The sequence below is a fragment of the Peromyscus leucopus genome, chromosome 16_21 (assembly GCF_004664715.2).
Source record: "Peromyscus leucopus breed LL Stock chromosome 16_21, UCI_PerLeu_2.1, whole genome shotgun sequence".
Taxonomy (NCBI): domain Eukaryota; kingdom Metazoa; phylum Chordata; class Mammalia; order Rodentia; family Cricetidae; genus Peromyscus; species Peromyscus leucopus.
In genome coordinates, this window is record NC_051084.1 from 42219915 (window position 1) to 42239831 (window position 19917).

Here is a 19917-nt window from a genome sequence, read left to right on the forward strand (position 1 = left end):
CTGTAATTATCCGAACAAGTCCGTCTAAGCTAGGCAAATCACTGGTTTTCCACGAAATAGTTATGTTGCTGATGCCCTCGGACAGATTCACCTCGAAGCCTAAAAACAGAGATTGTTTTACCCCCAAAGCTGGGGGAGGGAAGAAAAGTGGAGTCCATACTGTTACAATGAGTGGAAAAGTGGAAAGACAAGAGTTCCGGGGGAGCGTGGGAACACTGAGTTCTGAACCGGGAGTTTCGATGCGCAGAGAACAGGCTGTGTTCAATGTGCTTTTTCTCCGGAGGGGTGCAAGTCGCAGCTCTTCTCATCTTCCTGAGGACCCGAGCGGCTCGGCTGTGTGAGTCGGTCTCTGCAGCGCCTGGTTGTGGCGGCGAAGGCTCCCCAGTTCCGCCGCTCCCAGCGTCGCCACCCTGCCTGAGCCTGCGGCGCCTCCTCGCGTGCCAGCGCCCCGGGGTGTCTCCTTGCAGGAGCCTGCAGGGGGAGGGAGCAGGGCGCGACGCGTGGGTCGCGTCGGTCCCAGCCCTGATGGACGGCCGACGCTGCCTCCGGGGCGGGGACAGCTCGGGCCACCGTGCGCACCGCGCACCTATTGCACCCACAGCTCGCGGGCTCCCGGGTGTAGCGGGTCTTGGCCCGTGGGGCCGGCTAGAGAGCAGCGCGACTGTCGTCCCAGCGTCGCCCGCGGGCTGCGGCAGGTGCCTGTCGCACCGGGTCCCCGCGTCCTCCCGCCCCGCCGCCCGGGCGCCGCGCCCGCCCCGCCCCCGTCCCCGCCCGCCCGCGGGCCGCCCCGGGCAGGGCCTGCAGCTGCCGGGCATGGGAGGGCGACCGGCGGCGGAGGGCGCCTGAGCGCGGCCGAGGGACCGCGCGGTGGCCTCCTGTCGCTGCGCGCTCCGCTCCGGGCTCCTCACAGTTCGCAGCCAAGATCGAGCAGGCTGGCTGCAGGGACCCGGCCCTGTGGCGGCGGCGGCGGTGGCGTGGTACTCTCTCGCTGTCCAGTTGAATTAGTGGTGCTGTCCCCCGCGCGATGCGCTGAGGGGGAGCCCAGATCCCTATACCAGCGTCGCTGCTGCGCCCCGAGTCGCCGACCCCATGGGACCAGCGGGCACCACGCGCAGCGTGCGGGCGCCACCGTCTCGCCTGCTGTTGCTGCTACTGTTTCTGCAGGTGGCGGTGCCGGCGGGCGCGCTGGCCGAGACCCTGCTGGACGCACCCGGGGCCAGGGGTGCCAGCTCCAACCCGCCAAGCCCAGCCAGCGTGGTGGCCCCGGGAACGACGCCGTTCGAGGAAAGTCGGTTGCCCGTATTCACCTTGGATTACCCCCACGTGCAAATCCCTTTCGAGATCACTCTGTGGATACTACTGGCTTCGTTGGCCAAGATTGGTAAGCGAGCTGTACCCGTAGGTGGGGGCGGGGACGATCGTGCTGGGGTTCCTGGTGGGTAACCCGCCAAGTAGGCAAGTAGTTGGTCTCAGATAGTGGCCACCTCCTGTACCAAGGCAGCCTTGGACAGATAGATTAGTTTCTGCAGATTGAAAGATCTCCTGTTCTTAATTCGACACTGGCCTTCGTAAGCCAGGGGAATACTGACTGGCCCGTGGCATAGGGACGCACTGCTGACTTCTACTTGGAACTTCAAGTTTAACAGCTCTGGGGCAAAGTTGATGGAGACCTGTGTGCTGAGGGAGGCAGTGGACAGGGTGAATTGTATATCATCTCCAAGTAGAGGGAGGAGGAGAAGAGGAGGAAGCTAGCTAGCACTGGGCAAGATGTTGATGGGAGAGGGTGCCTTGGCCAGACACAGCCCCTCCCCGTGTGTCCCTGACTGATGAGACGCTTACCCGGACAGTGGACACCTGAGTGTATGCAGCTGCAATACTAGTGCCCTCTTCCTTCTCTCTGGACCTGTCACTACCTAGAAAGCCGTTTCTTTAGAGGTAACTGAAGCCAGTGAGATCAGATATTCACAAATAATTAACCCACTTACCCCACCATCCCCACTTCTTAAGTTGAAAGTGAAAAACTCAGCACCTGTGTTCTCATTCTCTTCTCAGCTGCCCACTTCATCCTAACGCTCAACTCGCAGTTTTACACTGTATTCAAGTACAGTACCTATCGCCCGCACTGTTCAAAAAACATAAGGTTAAAAGGGCAGAGCGTCCCCTGGGTTTTCTGCAATCGCCTGGTGGGATGATGCAGTTTTGCATACCTCCCTGCTGTTGGAGGGAACTCACTGATGAATGGGGAGAAGCGCCAGTGGTTACAATACAGGAAGTGCCGGTCGGATACAGACTGTGTTTCCAAGGTTAACCAGAGTCTGGCCAGTGGGAGCTGTTCACTAGAAACAGCATTCTAGAGAGAAATGAAAGGCATAGAGAGAAAAGGGGTGGTCCAAGCAGGAGGACTGTGTGTAACTGTATGGAATTTGCAAGCTAAGCCTGAAATTGACTTCCCAGGTTAGATTAAATCCATTAACCTATAATGGTGGTTGGCAAAGGTGTCCTGTACTATGTAATGACTTTGCAGTCTGGAAATGCTGGCCCTGGCATGACTCGCTAGCTGAGAGTTTTAATTCCACCTAAGCGATGGTATAAGGACCATGGACTTCCCTATCAAGCAAACAGCCACATAAGCTCGTGTCCTCTAATAATAGCCTGAGATGTGGTCTCTCTTCACATAGCCCTCACAGCATCCCTGCCCTGTAGGGGAGCGCAGGTGTGAATACTATCACCGGAGAGAGGTGGAAGCCAAAGCTGGAAAGTTCACACTATGAACCACAAAGTCAGCTGCGCCAAATGTAGCCAGGGAGATTGGCTCTGGGTGCCTCCCTCTGCCTGAGTCAGAGCCTCTGGAGGGGGTGCGTTTGTGCCTGAGCCCATTACTGCTTTTCTCCTCTAACACCCTCTTCTGGTCTTCGCTCCTGATTATTTTAATCAGATTAATTACACTAATAACAGCCGCTAGTGGGCACTTAAGTTCATTATCCCTCATTTTGACAGCCTTCATCCTGGGTAGATATGATGGCCCTGCTTTGGAGAGGAGGGAGCTGAGACAGGAGGAAACCTGGCTTGATGGGGTGGAGAGACCAAGTTCCAGCCAGGCCCTCCTGGTCTCTCATCTTTAGATCCTCCCTGGAGGCTTGTTGTAGTGTGAGGATTAGGCGAGAATGGGTTTGTCCATTACTCCTAGGACAGTGAGGCAGGCATGCAGGTGGTGACAGTGAGGTCCTGAGAGCAGCCACAGGCAGCAGCTGTCCAGCTCCTGTCAATTCAGTTGCCTTTGCACTCTCTTCTGAGCTTCTGAGTTTCTTGCCCTCCGTCATAACCCCGGAGCCCTTGCTCGGCCTTTTGGTGCCTTATCACCCCAGCTGTGGTATTCTATTCATCTTAATGGACATCATCCTCTTAATTGTGTGGTATTTGGTTCAAAAGTGTGCATGCATGCTTGTGTGAGTCAACGTTCGAAGGCACCTTTATGTGCCTGTGAACCATGTTCTTAGCTCAGGGCATGGAATTCCCCGGCTCTCTTCTATTTCAAGGGCCACTCTTCCTGCCTTCCGGGAGCTGGGTTTGACCATGGTCATTATATATCGCCCTCGTCTTCTCCCAATCCGTTTGTCCTTCTCGAACTCTGTACTTCTCTGGCCACTGGGACAGTGCAGAGATGAGAACACAGGTATTCTTGTCTCCTTCCCAGAGAGAGGTCCAAGTAGCCAGGTGCTGATTCCCTGAAGTAAAGTGAAGGAAGTAGGTCTCAGGACAGGAAGTGGGGTTTTCAAGTTTTAAAAGCTGTTGGTTGCAGTCCTTCACTATGTTCTTCCTATTTTATAACCCGGTCCCCTCTTGCCTCTTTGGCTGCTTCTGGAGGGATGCACAAATACCTGGATATACTCAAGTCTCTTTCCCGGATACTCGAAAGTCTTTCTCTGCATCCCTCCCCTAGACCCTTAACTCTCTCTTTGGCTTTGAACAAGATTGTCCTGGTGCTGCGGAACACTTTCACATGCCAGGGAAGGAAGTTCTGAAACAGAAACTGTAGAGCTTCATATTAAATGTTCGCACTTTATGTATGGAATATACTTTATGGTTTATCTATCAGCAAAAACAAAAACATCCAGGGCAGAACTAGAAGTAGAAAGACATTAGCCTTTTCATAGCTTCCTAGTTTCAAATGTCAATTCTCAATGCATATAAGTTCACTAAGTTTGGGTCTGGTTAATGTTAGTATGTGATGTTTTTATTCATTTGCGGTTTTTTTTTTAATTAGTAAAGTTTATTTAAATATAAAAGGAGTTCTGCTTTAGCATTTGTGTTTAAAACCTTTTGTCTGTGCATGTGTGTGTGTGTGTGGGGGGGGGGTAACTTACATGGCCTAAGTTGCTCTTATTTGGAAGAGATGGTGAATTCAGCATACATGGGGATATGAAGTTATGAGGCCACACAAATGCCAACTCATAGAAACTGGGGTTCCTGTTTGGAGCGTTTTTAATGCAAGTACCTGATGTGCCAGAACTTACCTGCTACAGAGAACAGGGAGAACCATTACTAGTGATTAATCTAAACAAGGATGAACAGGTTGCACTTAGTAACATTTGTAGGTGGTTTAAACACGGGCGGTGAACTTAGAATGGCCATCTAGATTACACCGTATTGGGATTTGGAAGTCCCCTTAGAGGTCAGAAAGCACTCTGGTTTTTGTTGTAAAAAGTGTAATTCAACTTACCTTCTCATCACTTCATCTGGTTATTTGAAAAAAAAACTTCCTAATTATTTGCCTAAGGATTTAATTATAAATTTCCTGCAAGCTTGATGTTGGAACCAATGATGATGGGTGTGTATGTGAAGCAGTTTAACAAAATGAACAAAAAGAGCAGAGTAGGTTTAGCCCACCTAGGGATGAAGCGCTTCCTTGTCTTTTTTCTAGGTTTTTGCGTGTGTACGTTCTTATTAGTCTCACTGTGCATGTAATTCTGGTAATGTATTGATTTTTTTTGTATGTGTGTATGCAGTAAAACCCACACATGTTGCACGCTGAGGCTTGTGTGCAGGGAGAGAGCTCTAGTTGGCAATAGGAGGAATGTAGAGGAAGAAGCCGAACACAGTTTCATGGTGTGCTTTACAGTGGTCTGCTTTCTCTCCTCATGAGCAGGGCCATGGGAGGCTGTGTCTGCACTAACCTGAGTGAACATGGCTGTACAGTCTACTTCTGCTCAAGGTTTAGGGACAGAGCACTGGGTCTCATCGTTATGGTAATCGAATTCCCTTCTTTGTCCCAGGACTCCCTGGGTACCCCTTTACAGCATAGGGGTCTGGCTGTGGTCAGTCTATTTGCCTTTCCTACCTGGTGTCACTGGTTACCCTTGGCCTTTTTATTTTCTTGGCCCTACAACTTGGGGTCAGAGCATAGTAACTTCTACTTCTCTCCATCTTGTTGTTTGGGAAATACGTTGTTATTATTATTATTATTATCACTATTATTGTTATTATTACTATTTTGAGGGAAAGGCAAAACATTTGGCCCATGAAGGTATCTGTTATGGACTCCAGACAGCCATAAATTTAAAATATGAAATTCAAAACTTGTGTAGCTTCCTGAACTGCAGATATATATATTTTTTTACCTCTGGAAAAAAATGTCTCCCTGCACTTGACTTATTCTATGTCTAGTTTGTCTGAAGCTTATGTACCATCTGGGGGTGGGTGGGGTGAAGTTCATGGTATTTGCATCTCATTTTGCACATACTGTGTGCCTGCTGGCATGTGCTCTGACCTAATAAAGCCAGAACACTTCAGACTCTTTTCTCTTGAAAGCATCATCTATGCTAAGGGCTGCCCATACAATTTTAGTCTGAAAAGGGAATGCAGTAGCTTTTTCATTTCTTTCTAAAGACTAATTCAGGCACCCTCAAGAAGGATGTCAGGACCATACACCACCATGTGCTTATTTCTAAAATAACAGTTTTTTGTTTGTTTGTTTTTGCCAATTGAAAAATCTTAATGTTTCTCAACTTTAACAAGGATAATTTTATTTACCATTAGTGGGGTGCTTAGTTCTTGTGAAGCCCTGAGAAGTATAGTAAACACACACACACATACACACACACACACACATACCACACACACACACACACACACACACACACACACACACACACACACACACTTTTTTTGTAGGACTGTAAAAACTCACCTGTAAAATTAAGTGAATTGGGTGGTTCCGGTACAGGGGTAGATTTTGGATGATGATTTGATATGTACAGTCAATACCCTATTTGCTTTATCTGTGTCTTTTTGAGTCAGTTTTGGTCATTTATAATTTTATGTCTTTTGAACTTTTACATTTACTGACAAAAAGACTTTTCAGAAATCTTAAAGATCTCCAATTGCAATCATGCGCTCCTTGCTCCTTTTATTCCTAACGTTTTTAGTCTTGCCTTTCTTCATCTTGACTCAAGTTATTTTCTCTTGTATTTTTTAAAAGACATTCTTACTTGTTGGTTTCTAATTTTACAGCTTTTGCTCATACTTTAATGTCTTTTTTTCTTTGACTTATTCATTTAGTTATTAAACTGAAAGCTTAGATTGTCCATTGTAGAGTTTATTTTTTGATAATATGTCAGTTTTCACCTCCCAAGGTTAACTAATTCACCCAAACCACTAATAATGGGAAACCCAATTACTGTTGTTTTAAATATGTATCAAATACGTGCATTTTGTGGCCACCTGAGCTTCAAAATTACCATGTACTTCTGCTAAAGTGACTCAATAAAATGGGTGAAATAACTTCCATACTTTACTAAGTTATTGGAACTCCTAAACAATCCATTTTGTCTTCATCATTCTCTCTCTGAGTGTTGTCTTGGGCTCATTAAGTTCAAAGTCAGGACACGTTGTACTTTTAAAGCTAAGCCTACAGAGTTCCAGCTTACACAGAGAAACCCTGTCTCGAAACAACACCCCCCCACCAAAACATGAAGAAAAAAAATCACATTGATAAACATTGAGATTATTTTTTTTCAAGATTTATTGTGTTTTATTTTATGTGTGAGTGTTTTGTCTGCATGTATGTACGTGTATCATATGAGTGTTTGGTGCTTGTGGAGGTCAGAAGAGGGCATTGGTTCTCCTGGAACAGCACTTAAAGGTGGTTGTGAGTCATTATGTGGGTGCTGGGAATCAAACCCAGGTCCTCTTAGAGAGCAGCAAGTGCTCTTAACTGCTGCGCCATCTCTCCAGCCCAGGGGCTGTGTTTTCTTTATTTTGAAATTTATACAGCATTGGTTGCATTTTTATTAGAGTGCTGATAATTTTATTAGAGTCCAATTCCGTGCGGACTGATGTGAGGCTGTTCTAAAATCAGATTTTCCTATGTGAGCTTGAAAAGATGGTAAAAAGTAAGAGTATTTAGTGCCATGTATTGTACACATTCACAGGCACGCATGTATACACTCACGACATCAAGTTTCTAATCATGGCATTAGACTCTTCGGTACTATTACCAGGGTTGGGTTGCCTTATCCGTTTCTGGCCTGTATAAAACCTACCACTATGAGGATCTATTTGTAATTTTGTCAAGTTCACGGTGTCTGTTTTGAGCCTGTGTTCTTAGGTGTATATTGATTCAATATTGTTACATCTTCTTGGCCCTCCCTTTATATATAGCTTTCCATGGGGCTCAAATTTGATTTTTTTTTTTGTATCATTGCTGTTACTCAAAATAGAACTGGTTTCTGCAGTTCTTCTTCTCTCGTGGGTGTTGCCACATCAGTATGTCTCAGATACGTCTTCTACATCTTAGTAAAAATTTGCTATGTCATTTTTATTTAGATGTGTCTCATTAACCCACATGTAATTGGATTTTCTGTCTTTAAAACTTAAAATCTCTGCAGTTTAAAAGAAAGCACATTACTACACTTATTGTAATGATTTATTAGGGCTCATTTTACTCTCTGCTTTTACTTGACATCTTTATTTTATTTTCTTCCAATGTTTTGGCTTTGTTTGCAGCAATTTTCTCATTTATCAAATGCATAGCTGCCTCTTCCCCTCCCCCCTCCCCTCCCCTCCCCTTCCCCTCTGTCACACATAGCATTTGCTATTTCCTTTGTTGTTAGCCTGTTCCTGAAGATGCTTGAGCTTTATACATTTTAAAAGCCTATTTCCAACTTTAACTTGTTTCAGCAAGGCTTTCTCTATGTCATGTTTATTTAGATTTGTGAACATGTTCGGCATCTTTTCTTTATGGTCACCTCTAGCTCTTCCTTCTTGATCATCCCCCTTCTCCTCACATATATTCTTCAGTGCATACTTCAGGGACAGCCTTGGTCTTTAGCCTTGTTCAAACCTTTTTTTTTTTTCTGGTGGTAGAGTTTTACTCAGGACGTCATATATTCTAGACAAGTGCTCTGCCACTGACTTCGGTCCCAGCCCTTTGAAAACATCATTAATTTGATTACACTCTGCAATGAAAATTAATCTGAATAGAGGGCTTGGAGTTCTTTTAATTAGAAGATATGATGTCATTGCTTCTGCCCTCGTTTTTCCTAAGGGCTATTGTGTTACCCCACAGCCCTTTGGAATTAATTTGACATTTCCTCCCTGGTTGCATTTTGGAGTGTGTGTGGGGGGTCTCTGGTGATTTCTGATATTTGGCTCTTGTCTTAATGTGTCTAGAAACATTTACATGATTTTTTTCTCCAATAGTATTGGTTACATGCCTTTTTCTTAATTTTTTTCTATCTCTTTCCCTTCCTTTGTTACTTATTTTTGATTTCATCAGATCTTTTTGTTTCCAATTTATCATACTGCCCACAAAATACTTTTAATGTGTAGTTGGCCTACTTATTATACTTTTAATCTTAATTACATTCTCATTCCAACATTTTTGTACCCTTTTCAAGTCCATCTGCCTTTTATTCATGCTGTTTTACATAACTGTATTTATTATGGCAATCACTTAATTTTCATCCTTCCTATAGTCATTTTATAGTTCCCACCAGCATTGATGTTTTTTTCTCTAACTTTGGGTTGTAAATTCTTACATTTACTACATCTCCTGGCTTTCCCTTTTGGATATTAATGACTTACATGGATTGTAATTTTTTCCTGTGAGCTTAGCCTCACTAAGGGATGCTTTTTCAGTTGAGTCTGTTGACCTTATAACCTGTCCTTACAGAATGGTTCTCAGTGTTTCATTTCAGTGACAGGTTTTAGTATTTGTTTCATAACTTGGCTTTCCTGTATGAGTTAAGCCCTGTGTGATGCAGGCCTGGAATTCTATTTCTATCACAGGTGAGTTCCTTCCTGGCACAGAGCCATATAGAATTGGCCAGTTTCCTTTCCTTTTTCCCTGGCTACGGGCATCTTTTATCCCCCTCCTATTTATTTATTTAGGACAAAGTAGTTCTTTGAGAGTCAGGAATCTGCAAAGGCCCTTCCTCCACTGGTCTAAAGTCTTGTTACCTATTCTCATGTAGCTGTTACAGTATCAGGCCCCAGCATGGAGGATGTGCAAGCAGCTCTGTCTAGAGCTCCCCTCGCTTGCTGTGGCCTAAACGACCACTGACTTCTCTTGCTTTGGTTTCTTTTCTTACTCCTGCTCTCCTAAACATTATCTTCTATGTTGACCCAGGTAATTAGACATTAATATAATTTTTACTGAGAGGAGTATATGTTTGCATCTATATTGTTTTATACTATGGTGATTGTTTATATCTTTCTTGTTTGTTTTACAGAAAAATGCTTTTGAAATGTAATTAATTGATTCACTGACTGTGCGTGTGTGTGTGTGTGTGTGTGTGTGTGTGTGTGATTTGTATATGTTGTGTCAAGGTGCATGGTAGATGTGTGGGGTTCAAAGGATGATTTTGTGGACTCTCTTCTCTCCATTCACCTTTAAGTGAGTTCCAAGGATCAAACACAGGTTATTAGATTTGCATCTTCAGGCTGCAAGTGTCTTCACACCCTGAGCAGTTTTGCCTTCACAGAAAGGTTTTTATACATTGTTTAAAGCTTATGTCTTCTCATTTGCAAGAAAAAAAATAACTGTACTTTCCTCATTTTGAAAATATTGGGCTCTGAAAGTGTGATGATGCTGACCTCGTTTTATTATCTATATTTTTTTGCCTGTGCAGAAGATTCCTAGCTCAGGCAAGAGTCAAAGAAGTATTGGAGGAAAATACTCCCTCAAATACCTTAGAAATAGGGTGATCAAGTTCTATGTTCTCTTCTGGTCTTAGATCTCTGGGGAGTCTTCACCTCCTTGGGTCTCCCATTTCATTAGTGGAAGTCGGGACTAGTCGAAGTGGGGCTGTATGTCAGTTCCCTATGCTTGATATGTCTATATGGACAATGTGAGAAGATTCTGTGCAGCAGAGCTTTCATTTTTTAAAATTTATCCATCCATCCATCCATCCATCCATCCATCCATCCATCCATTCATTCATTCATTTTACATCCCGTTGCAGTTTCCCTCCCTTCCCCTTCTCCCAGCCCCTTCCCCACCCTCTCTGTTCCCCCAATCCACTCCTCCTCTGTTCCTGTTTAGGAAAGGGCAGGTCTCCCATGAGTATCAATAGAACACGGCATGTCAAGCTGCAGTAAGACTAAGCACCCTCCATACATTCAGACTGGGCAAGGTGACCCAGAGTGCCTGTTTATTATCTGAAAGTGATGTGTGGACATGGGTGGGTTGTCACTGTGAAGAATGCCTGCTCAATTGCAGGTTACTTACTTGCAATTACGCCTTTTTAAAGTGATGAATCATAATTAAGGTACTTCCTGCGATAATTCCACACATTGTTTGTCCGCCTTCATGGGCTTTCTCATTTTAGATGTATAAAGTTCACTCCTTGTTTGAAGATGTCTTTGTCTCCTTCCATCTCTCTACTCATTCCACAGACAGACCCAGTAATGCTCTTCCAGCTCTCCGTGTGACTGATTCATACTTGTCAGACGAATGCCGTATTGTTTCTTCATTTTGACATAGAGAAGTTTACAGGGCAAAGAGAGAAAAGGAATAGAACATGCACTTGTATGTAGAAACTTATACTGAAGGCTTAGGGGTATGTAGCTTGTTGGTAGATATTGATTATTTCTTTCTTTCTTTCTTTCTTTCTTTCTTTCTTTCTTTCTTTCTTTCTTTCTTTCTTTCTTCCTTTCTTTCTTTCATTATTTATGTGTGTCTAGCATTAACAAAGACATGGGTTTGATCTCTGTTGAAAAGCACTTTAGAGATGTGTTAAAGTTTTCTTTGGTTGTTGCTTTTGCCTTTTGAGTTTCATGTAGCTCAGGCTGCTCTTAAATTTCCTATAGAGACCAAAAAAGTTCCAATTCTCCTGCCTCTGCCTCCAGGGCCTGGGATTACATACATGCGTTACTCAGCCCTGCCGTGATTTATATATGCATGTCAAGTTCCTCAGGCGACCACAGGACAGTGAAAAGCTCTACTTCCACATTTCCATGTCTCAGTCACTAACAAGTCTGCTACTCCAATTCCTGAACTTGTTTCCCAGGATCCCCAGGCTGGAAACCTGAGCCCTGTAGTGAGACTAGCATTGTCTTCTCTTGCGATGGGAGAGACTCTCACAGTTTCTTTCATAAGATAATAATAGCTAAGGAGGACAGGGTATTAGTCCCGCCAGCTATTTGGCTACATGCTTGCTTAAACGCTCACATGTTACTTAATTCTCATAGTAATGCAAGAATGTCATCCCAAATTTCAAAACACAGAAGAAAACGTGAGGCCAAGGGAGCTTAACGACTTTGCTTCAGACAGCCCAGCTGGCGAGTGGGTGACCCGGGGCCACAGGTAGTTCTTCATCTCTGTGTGGTGTTACCTCATCACTTCCTGGAAGAAAAAGCATATTGAGTTACAGTAGGCCTCTTGTCTGTGGGGCCTGCTTCTGTGCATTCAACCAATACTGGATCGGAAACATTAGAGCCATACTGGATCTATATACCAAACGCTTGAATATGAAGGATTTTTTTCTTGTTATCACACTATAGTATAGCTATTTAAATAGCATTTACATTGTTCACGTGCTATAAGTCATTTAGAGAGGACTTAAAGTGTGCAGAGAACATTACATAGGTTCTCTGTAAAAATTACACTAATGCATGTGAGAGACCTTGCTACCTGAGAAGGATTCTAGAACCAATGTCCAGAAACTGCGAAGGTCAACTGTGTCATATGCCCACCCATGCTCTCCAGAGTGCCTCAGTAGACCCTATCTACTCATTCTTTCCTTGAAGACAAAGAACTGACCTTGAGTCTCATGCTTGACCCCCTCTCATCTCTGTTGTTCAGATTGTAAAATGCCACTGAAAAATCAGACTATAGTGGTAATTCCATCTGCACTGTGAAGGCACAGGGCAACTGTGAGAACCAACTGAAATAATACACAGAAGCAGCTTGTGGCCTAGAGCCGCTAGTAATATGGTTTCCTAGCAACCCCTCTCAGTTGGGTAGGATGGAAAGAACAAGGAGACAGAACCCGGTAGCAGCATCAAAACTGGAACATGAGTCTAGAATTTCGGAGTCTTGGTGGAGCCTTTTAGTTGTTGTTGTTGTTGTTGTTGTGGTGGTGGTGGTGGGGAATGTAGAATGTTTATGCTTTGAGATACAGTAATCCTCCCTGATCTGTGGTTTACATCCCACACTATCATTTACTGTGGTCACTCGCGGTCAGGAACGAATCATTTCATTAATTTCAATAGTCTTATTTCTTTCAAGAGATAAAACCTGGAGTTGGAGAGATGGCTCAGTGGTTAAGAGCACTTACTGCTCTTACAGAGGACCAAGTTCTATTCTCACCATCCATGTCAGGAGGCTTGCAAACCACCTGTAAATCCAGCTCCCTGAGGTACCATCACTCACAAGCACATACCCAAACACACACACACACACATAATTAAAAATAAAAATAACTTAAAAAAGTGTTCAAGAGAGAATTGTTGTACCAACCTAGCTATTATACTAAGGTTTTTTTGCTGCTGTTGTTGCATACATGTGTACTTGACGACAGATCATCATGTACATTTGGAGACCTAACCACACACAAGTGACATGCATTAAGATGTGGTGTTTGTGAAGGAAGGGACTATATCTATTCGACTTGCTGTCTGGAATTGTACCTGACACATAGTAAGGAGTCAATAAATAATTATTAAGTAGGTGAATAACAATTAGAAAGCCTTTTTGTTTCTCTACCCTCACTCACATTGTACAGTAATTAAGGTAACAAAACACCCTGTATGACACCCGTGCTTTAGCTGTATTGTCCTGGCACATATATTATTTACTTGCCCTTTCACTCTCAAATATCTTAGCCTTTCCACTTGCTTATAATGTGCATTCTATTCTTGAACATGCTTGAGTGGTCATCTAAACTCTAGTTCCCAGAGTCCCAGCCCCACCCGCCACTAACTAGCTGTGAATCTGAGATCACATGATTCCCCTCACTCACCTCTGTTATTTCCCCCAACAAAGTGAGATGCCAAGAATGACAACTTCTTCATGCAACTGTCCTGAGGACAGACAGAGTTACCTTGCTTCAAACCTGCGGTCTTAAAGACCTCAGAAATGTGGCTCTCCCTGATGAGAACAGATATCTTCCTCCCTTCCCCAAGTGTAATAGCATCCGGCAAAAGTCCGTGTTTTGTCCATTTGTTCCCTGGCAAGTTGTTCAGTTGTTTAGATGTTCTGGCCCCCTGCTGTTGGTGTTAAAAGTAGGCTTCTATCCAAGTCATACATATTTCAGTTCCCAACGTTGCATAAGTGAACAGAAAGAAAATCGTCTGTCTGCTTTTGCTTAGCTTGCCCTGGAAAAGAAAGGCAATGCACACCCATTGTCCTCACTAGCTCCTCCTTGGAAACTGAGGGTTGAGCAGCCAGGCATAATAGGTGGAGGCCAAATCAGGCCCTGCATGTGGGGTCTCTCATAGGCAAGGTGTACCCCTTCCTGGGGGAGCAATCTGTCTCTATGACACTCCTCTGGCATGTCTCTGGCAACCAAGGGCGGTCATGAGTATTCATGGATAAGTCAACTATGTACAGGCAGTGGAAGTACACCACATAGCACACACACACACACACACACACACACACACACACACACACACACACTACACACACATATATATGTATACACATACATAAAATATAATATATCAGTATATAATGCACAAACATGTTATATATCAACACATTACCTATTATTATATAAAATATGATAGACACTATATAAAAATAATAAAAATATACATTATAATAGAATATATAAAACATAATATATAGATATATTTATAATATGATATAACATAGAGAAAATAAATATATAGATATAGATATCCATTTCCATCTCCCACTGTCCTCTCTTATGCTCTTCACACTCCTGCTGAACTCATGCTTCCCAGGATGTGTGGCCCACTGCATATGATTGAGGCTGCACAGATGAGCATTAGTGCAGAATTATCCCTTTAGGAAGAAACACTTTCCAGTAGCTACACCACAAATAATATGGTTTGTCCCCTTGCAACAACCATTAGCTGCCTATAGGGCCTCAGGGATGGGTGGGGGTCTCATGAACCCCGCCCCCCATGATGGAATGTTGATGGTCCCATAGAGAAAGGGAATACTGGGGGTGGAGAGGTTTAGTTTTTATGATTTTTTTTTTTTTTTTGAGACAGGGTCTTGTATCCTAGGATGGCATAGAACTCATGATCTTCATGCCACAACTTTCAGTAGATGGGATAGTTGGTGTGCAGCAGTGAATTCAGCTTTCACCTTTTCCATCTGATTTTTTTCACTCCTGGTCTTCACAGTTGGCAAGAATGCCCAGTCAGTGTCCATTGTGGGCTACTTCCATCACGGAACAGCATCCCTCTTTCATAACTGTTTCAAACAGTCTGGAAGATGATGCTCAGGGCAGCTCAAGGGACGGCTGTCAAAGAAACCAGAACACATCCTGTCTGTGTGAAACAGCCCTGGCCCCAGGTATCTGCGTTCTGCTCTCCAGGCCAGCCTTCTTCTCAGCTTTTGGCACCCTTAACTGGTCATTTATGTATGAGTGAACTACTGTCCACGGCCTCCACAGAGGCTCAGCACACAGGCCTCTTGTTTGTGTCTCGTTACAATGTGTACAGTTAGGACCAGAACTTCCTTTATTTCTTTGGTTATTTCAGAACTGCAATCTGCTTTGTTCCTCTGGAGAGTCTTTTATCTCTTGCTGTGTTCCTGCTGATACTTATTCATGCCCAAACACTCTAGGGCCGTGGTTCTCAACCTTCCTAATGCTGCAACCCTTTAACGCCGTTCCTCATGATGTGGTGACCTCCGACCATAAAACTATTCTCATTGCTACTTCATAACTAATGTTGTCACAGTTATGAATCGTAATGTAATGTAAAAAAAAAAAAAATTTGAAAAGTAGAGGGCTGCCAGAGGGATCACGGCCCACAGGTTGAGAACTGCTGCCCTGAGGCCGTCCATGACTGTATATCAGTTTGATAGAGATTCCGCTGATAAGACAGGTGATCTCTGTACTTAAGGACTTCATTTCCTCTGCCGTGATGACGCATGATGTTTCAGGCTTTTGTTTTGAGACCCATTAAGCCAGCGGACCATGATAATTCCTAGATCTCAGAAAAAAAATATGCAAAATTGGCAAAATTCCAGTTTTCTGTTTGTCTGCCACATGACAATAGTCAATGGGCTTGACTATTAATTAAGTGAAGAATACCAACTGTGATGATAGTGGAGCCTTGAGATTCCCCCATGGGGCCTGAAGATGCTTATGTTCACCCTGGCACTCACGGGAGCCCCTGAAGTTTGCAGCTGAGTCCAAATGAATGTGTAGACCACCACCCAGGAAATCAGACACAGGGAGGGGGAGGGGGTAAAGCCAATGGAAGGGTAGGATTGTCAGCAAAAAAGCAGAGGAATTTCCCAAACCGGTCAGTTTCTTACTTTAGTATTAGTTACTGTGAAGGAACACCATGACCAAGGCAATTTACAGAAGAAAACCTTTAATGGGAAGCTTACTTACAGTTTCAGAGGGTGAGTTCATGACCGTCATGACATGGGGGGTGGGGGAGCATGGCTACAGGTAGACAGACATGGCCACTGTGGAGCAGTAACTGAGAATGTACACGTTGACATAGTAACCACTGGGCAGAGAGAGACAGACAGACAGAGAGACACACAGAGAGAGAGAGAGCTCACTGGAATGACGTGAGTTTTTTGAACCCTAACGTCTACCCTCAGGCCCAAACCTTCTCCAGTAAGACCACCACACCTCCCAATCCTTCCCAAACAGTTCCACCAACTGAGGCCAGAGAATTCATACTTATGTCTCTGGGCGGGGGCAGGCATTCTCATTCAAACCATCTCAGTTCACTCCCCAGGAGCCCCTGGAGTACAGATAGTTCCCCTGCCCTGTTTATTTACAGCGGCGACTGCTGTAGAGTGTTAGCGACCACTTAACTGAAAAGTGAAATTAGATGGCAATTATTGGCAGTTGTGGATTTCTTTCCTATACTCCCATCTGTTTATTTTAAGTAACTTGTCGCTTTTTTTTTTCTTTTAGCAGCCAGCCTCCTGAAGGAATAAAATTCAACCATAAAATAAAGTTCCCACTCAAGGTGGCTGCAAGGGTGGGGTGGCCTCCTTGGAAAAACTTGCATAATTTGTAAGGCCAGTAGGACACAAATGATGAAATCCAAATCAGCGTCAGTCCTTTACTAACACATGGGCTGAAAGAAAAGATGAATCCTAGGATGCAGCCTCTCCTGGGGCAATAGAGTGAACATTACTTTGGACCATTGGCCTGCATGGAAGGTTTTAAATTTAGGTGAAAGCACACCCAAGTCCTTGTCACTGCCAGTCCAGTGCCACGCTCCTTCCCCTAGCCAAACTGTGCAAAGGGGCCCATTCAGAAAGAGCAGTTGGGACTTAAGGACGTCTGGACTCTAATTCCACCTTAATAATGCCTCCGCACTGGAATGTGTCACCTGGGAAGAATCTCTTCAGGTTGACCTGTCTCTTCCTAAGCAACTTTATTAAATAGTATTTTTGAAGTGTGTGGAGTTGGGGGGCGGGGAGGCAAAATACACTGCGGGGTGCCTAGAACGCAAGGAGAGACTTAGGGATTATAAAAATGTCTCAACAGCTTCCCCACAAGTTGAGTGACCTCTACTTGGGCTTCTCCCATGAAACACGAGACCAGGAGTTTTCTAAGTAAGAATACTTAGCATGTCCAAGGGCAACACTCTGTGTTTTAACAGCAGGGATCTCATTTCCCACCTGGCTATATGAGAAATTCTCCTGGCATCTGTGGGTGACTCTTCTTTACTTGAAGAAGTACACATTTCACACCCAGAAAATTTTGCCAAGTGTCCAGGGTCATTGCTGTTATTTCCTGGAGCAGAATTGCAGTGTGACACAACTCAGCCCATTCTAATTACCAGACTTTCTTAAAGGTGTCTATCATGTATGTTGTTTTCACTGCACTGTGCTCCAAGAGAATTGTGCAGGGTTCCTTGGATGCCAGCAAAAAACAGTGCTTTTCTGCTAAATGCTGAGTGTCTGAGTGGGCTAGTGGGAAACTCTGGCCATCTTCCAAAGCAGAGAATGGCCCTGACACCCATCCCCACCCTTGGCTCATGAGTAGATTGTAGTAATTGAAGATGATGTCCATCAGCAGGAAGTGGCCACACTGTCCAGGTACATGATTGGTTTGCGTTTCATATAAAGTTCAGAACTATTAATTACCTTAAGTCAAAAGCGAACCCTGTGATTGATGGAGAAGCCAAGTGTTCCTTTGTTTATAGGTTTCTGTGTTACACCTCTGGCCATCAGATGTAAGTTCAGCTTGCTTTCTTAGGTTGAAAAAGCAAGACATTAGTTTACTTTGTACAAGATCAAGATACAAAATTATTCAGGACCTGTACAAAGTTTGGTTTTTAGCTGCTCTATTAGTTACTGTCCTAAAGGCTGTGACAGAATTCCTGACAAGGGCTTCTTTTGGCTCTTTGTTTGGGGGGGCATAGTCTACATTGGTAGGGGAGGCAAGCAAGGAGCTGGAGGTGGCTGGTCACATGTCATCCACTGTCAGAAAGACTGGAATGTGAACATTGCTCCTCAGCTAGCTTACTCCTTTCTGTCTTCCCATTTTTACTCAGTTCAAGTCCCCAGCCCATGAAATGGTGCTGTTCACAGTTCACATTCAAGGTGAGATTTCCCTCTTGAGTGACACTTCTCTGGAAATGCCCTCACAGACAAGCCCAGAGGTGTGTCTCCCAGGTAATTCTAAATCTAGCCACCTGGCAATGAAGATTAAAGGTCAAAAGTCTATCCATTCCCAACTTCACACACACACACACACACACACACACACACACACACACACGTCCCTTCAAATCATAAAACCTCCCACCACCTGGTCCCTAAAGTCTGTTTATCTCATAATTCAGAATGTGCCCAGTCTGCCTCTAAAAGTCTCTATGATCGTTTAACAGTCACAGGCCTGTTCAAAACCCCAGAGTCTATACTATAATCTTGCCTGAAACTCAAGACAATCTCTTAACTGTAAGCCTCCACAAAATAAAAAAAAATTATACACTCCCATTATTCCATGGCACAGGGCTTATTTTGGGTCATGGTTTGTGGGGCATGGGAGGCATAAAGAATACATGGTGGTGAGATGCTAGTCCTATAATGTCCACAGGAAGCAGAGAGAGATGAATGCTGATACTGACCTTGCTTTCTCCTTTCTCCCCCTTTTAATTAGTACCCCAGCCCACTGGATAGTGTCATCCACATTCAGGATGGATTTTTGCCTGAGTAAGATTAACACAGCACTTCCCAAGAACTCACACACATGCCCAGAATGTGTCTCCTAGATGCTTTTAAATCCAGTGAAATTGATAATAAAGATTAACTATCATTCCTGCTCTTGTGCATGGCTGTGTGTTAAAATTAAGACTGGCTATCATTGCTGCTCTTGTGCATGCCTGTGCATTAAAATTTCTGGGAAAACTGAGTTTTTGTATCACCGAAGGAGCCTGCACTGACAGCATCTGGAGACATCTGTGGTTGTCACTTCATTGAAATATATTTAGGTGTGTATTAGAGGGCTAAACCATGCCATTATGTCATAGAGAAGAACAACACTGGAACTGCTCCTTTTACAGTGTGTGTTGTGCAGGCTCAGCACCCTTAGCACAAGAGAGCTTCATCCAGGAGGATCCTGGAGAGATCCTGGCCCTGGGAGCTCCTGCTTAAGTTCCCTATGAGCTGATTGATGTATTCATTATTAGGAGTTCTTTCCAGACTTCCTTGTTACTTCTCAAAGCACAGTACTTCCAAAACATCTGGGGGGGGGGGCAGGACAAAAGAGTTCCCTGTTGTTAGAGGGCAAATGTTTTCAATTTTTATCTTTATCAAATTGCTGAAAGCAACATATTTAGCCACCTCTGTCTCTGACCCTAAGAAACACATCCTTTTGTCAGAGTGGAAACCCTTTATCAGTATTGAATGCAGGGAATTCCATGAAGTCTCCCCCGTCTCTCTCTATCTCTCCCTACCTCCCTTTGTGTATGTATATCTGTCTGCATGTCTGACTGTATGTATGAATTACATATACTTATATTTATATGTTCCATATTCAACAATTTTTGATTCTGTGAAGACAATTACCACATTTCTGATTAAAAGACTAAATATGAAATTTCTAGCTATGGATATTAGAATAATCTACCGAAAAAAATTTAACTCATTTCACAGATGCTTAATTCATTGGACTCTACTTCTTATAAACTAAAATATCCTGCTAAGATTTGATCAAGTTTTTTCTAATTGCCTGGACTGTAAATCATAGTCTGAGACTGAAGAAAGGATTGAATGCAGCCAATAATTAGACA

General features: G+C 43.9%; 1 protein-coding gene across 1 annotated transcript in view; it reads left to right on the plus strand.

Annotated features, from left to right (window-relative positions):
- The first annotated feature begins 922 nt into the window (after positions 1–922).
- The window catches only part of Slc9a2 (solute carrier family 9 member A2), an 89066-nt gene continuing 70071 nt past the window's right edge, over positions 923–19917 (plus strand). Inside the window, exon 1 of the mRNA XM_028865800.2 lies at positions 923–1381. Coding sequence (XP_028721633.1) covers positions 1090–1381 — 292 coding nt within the window. The 5' untranslated portion in view covers positions 923–1089. The remainder of the gene's footprint in view (positions 1382–19917) is intronic.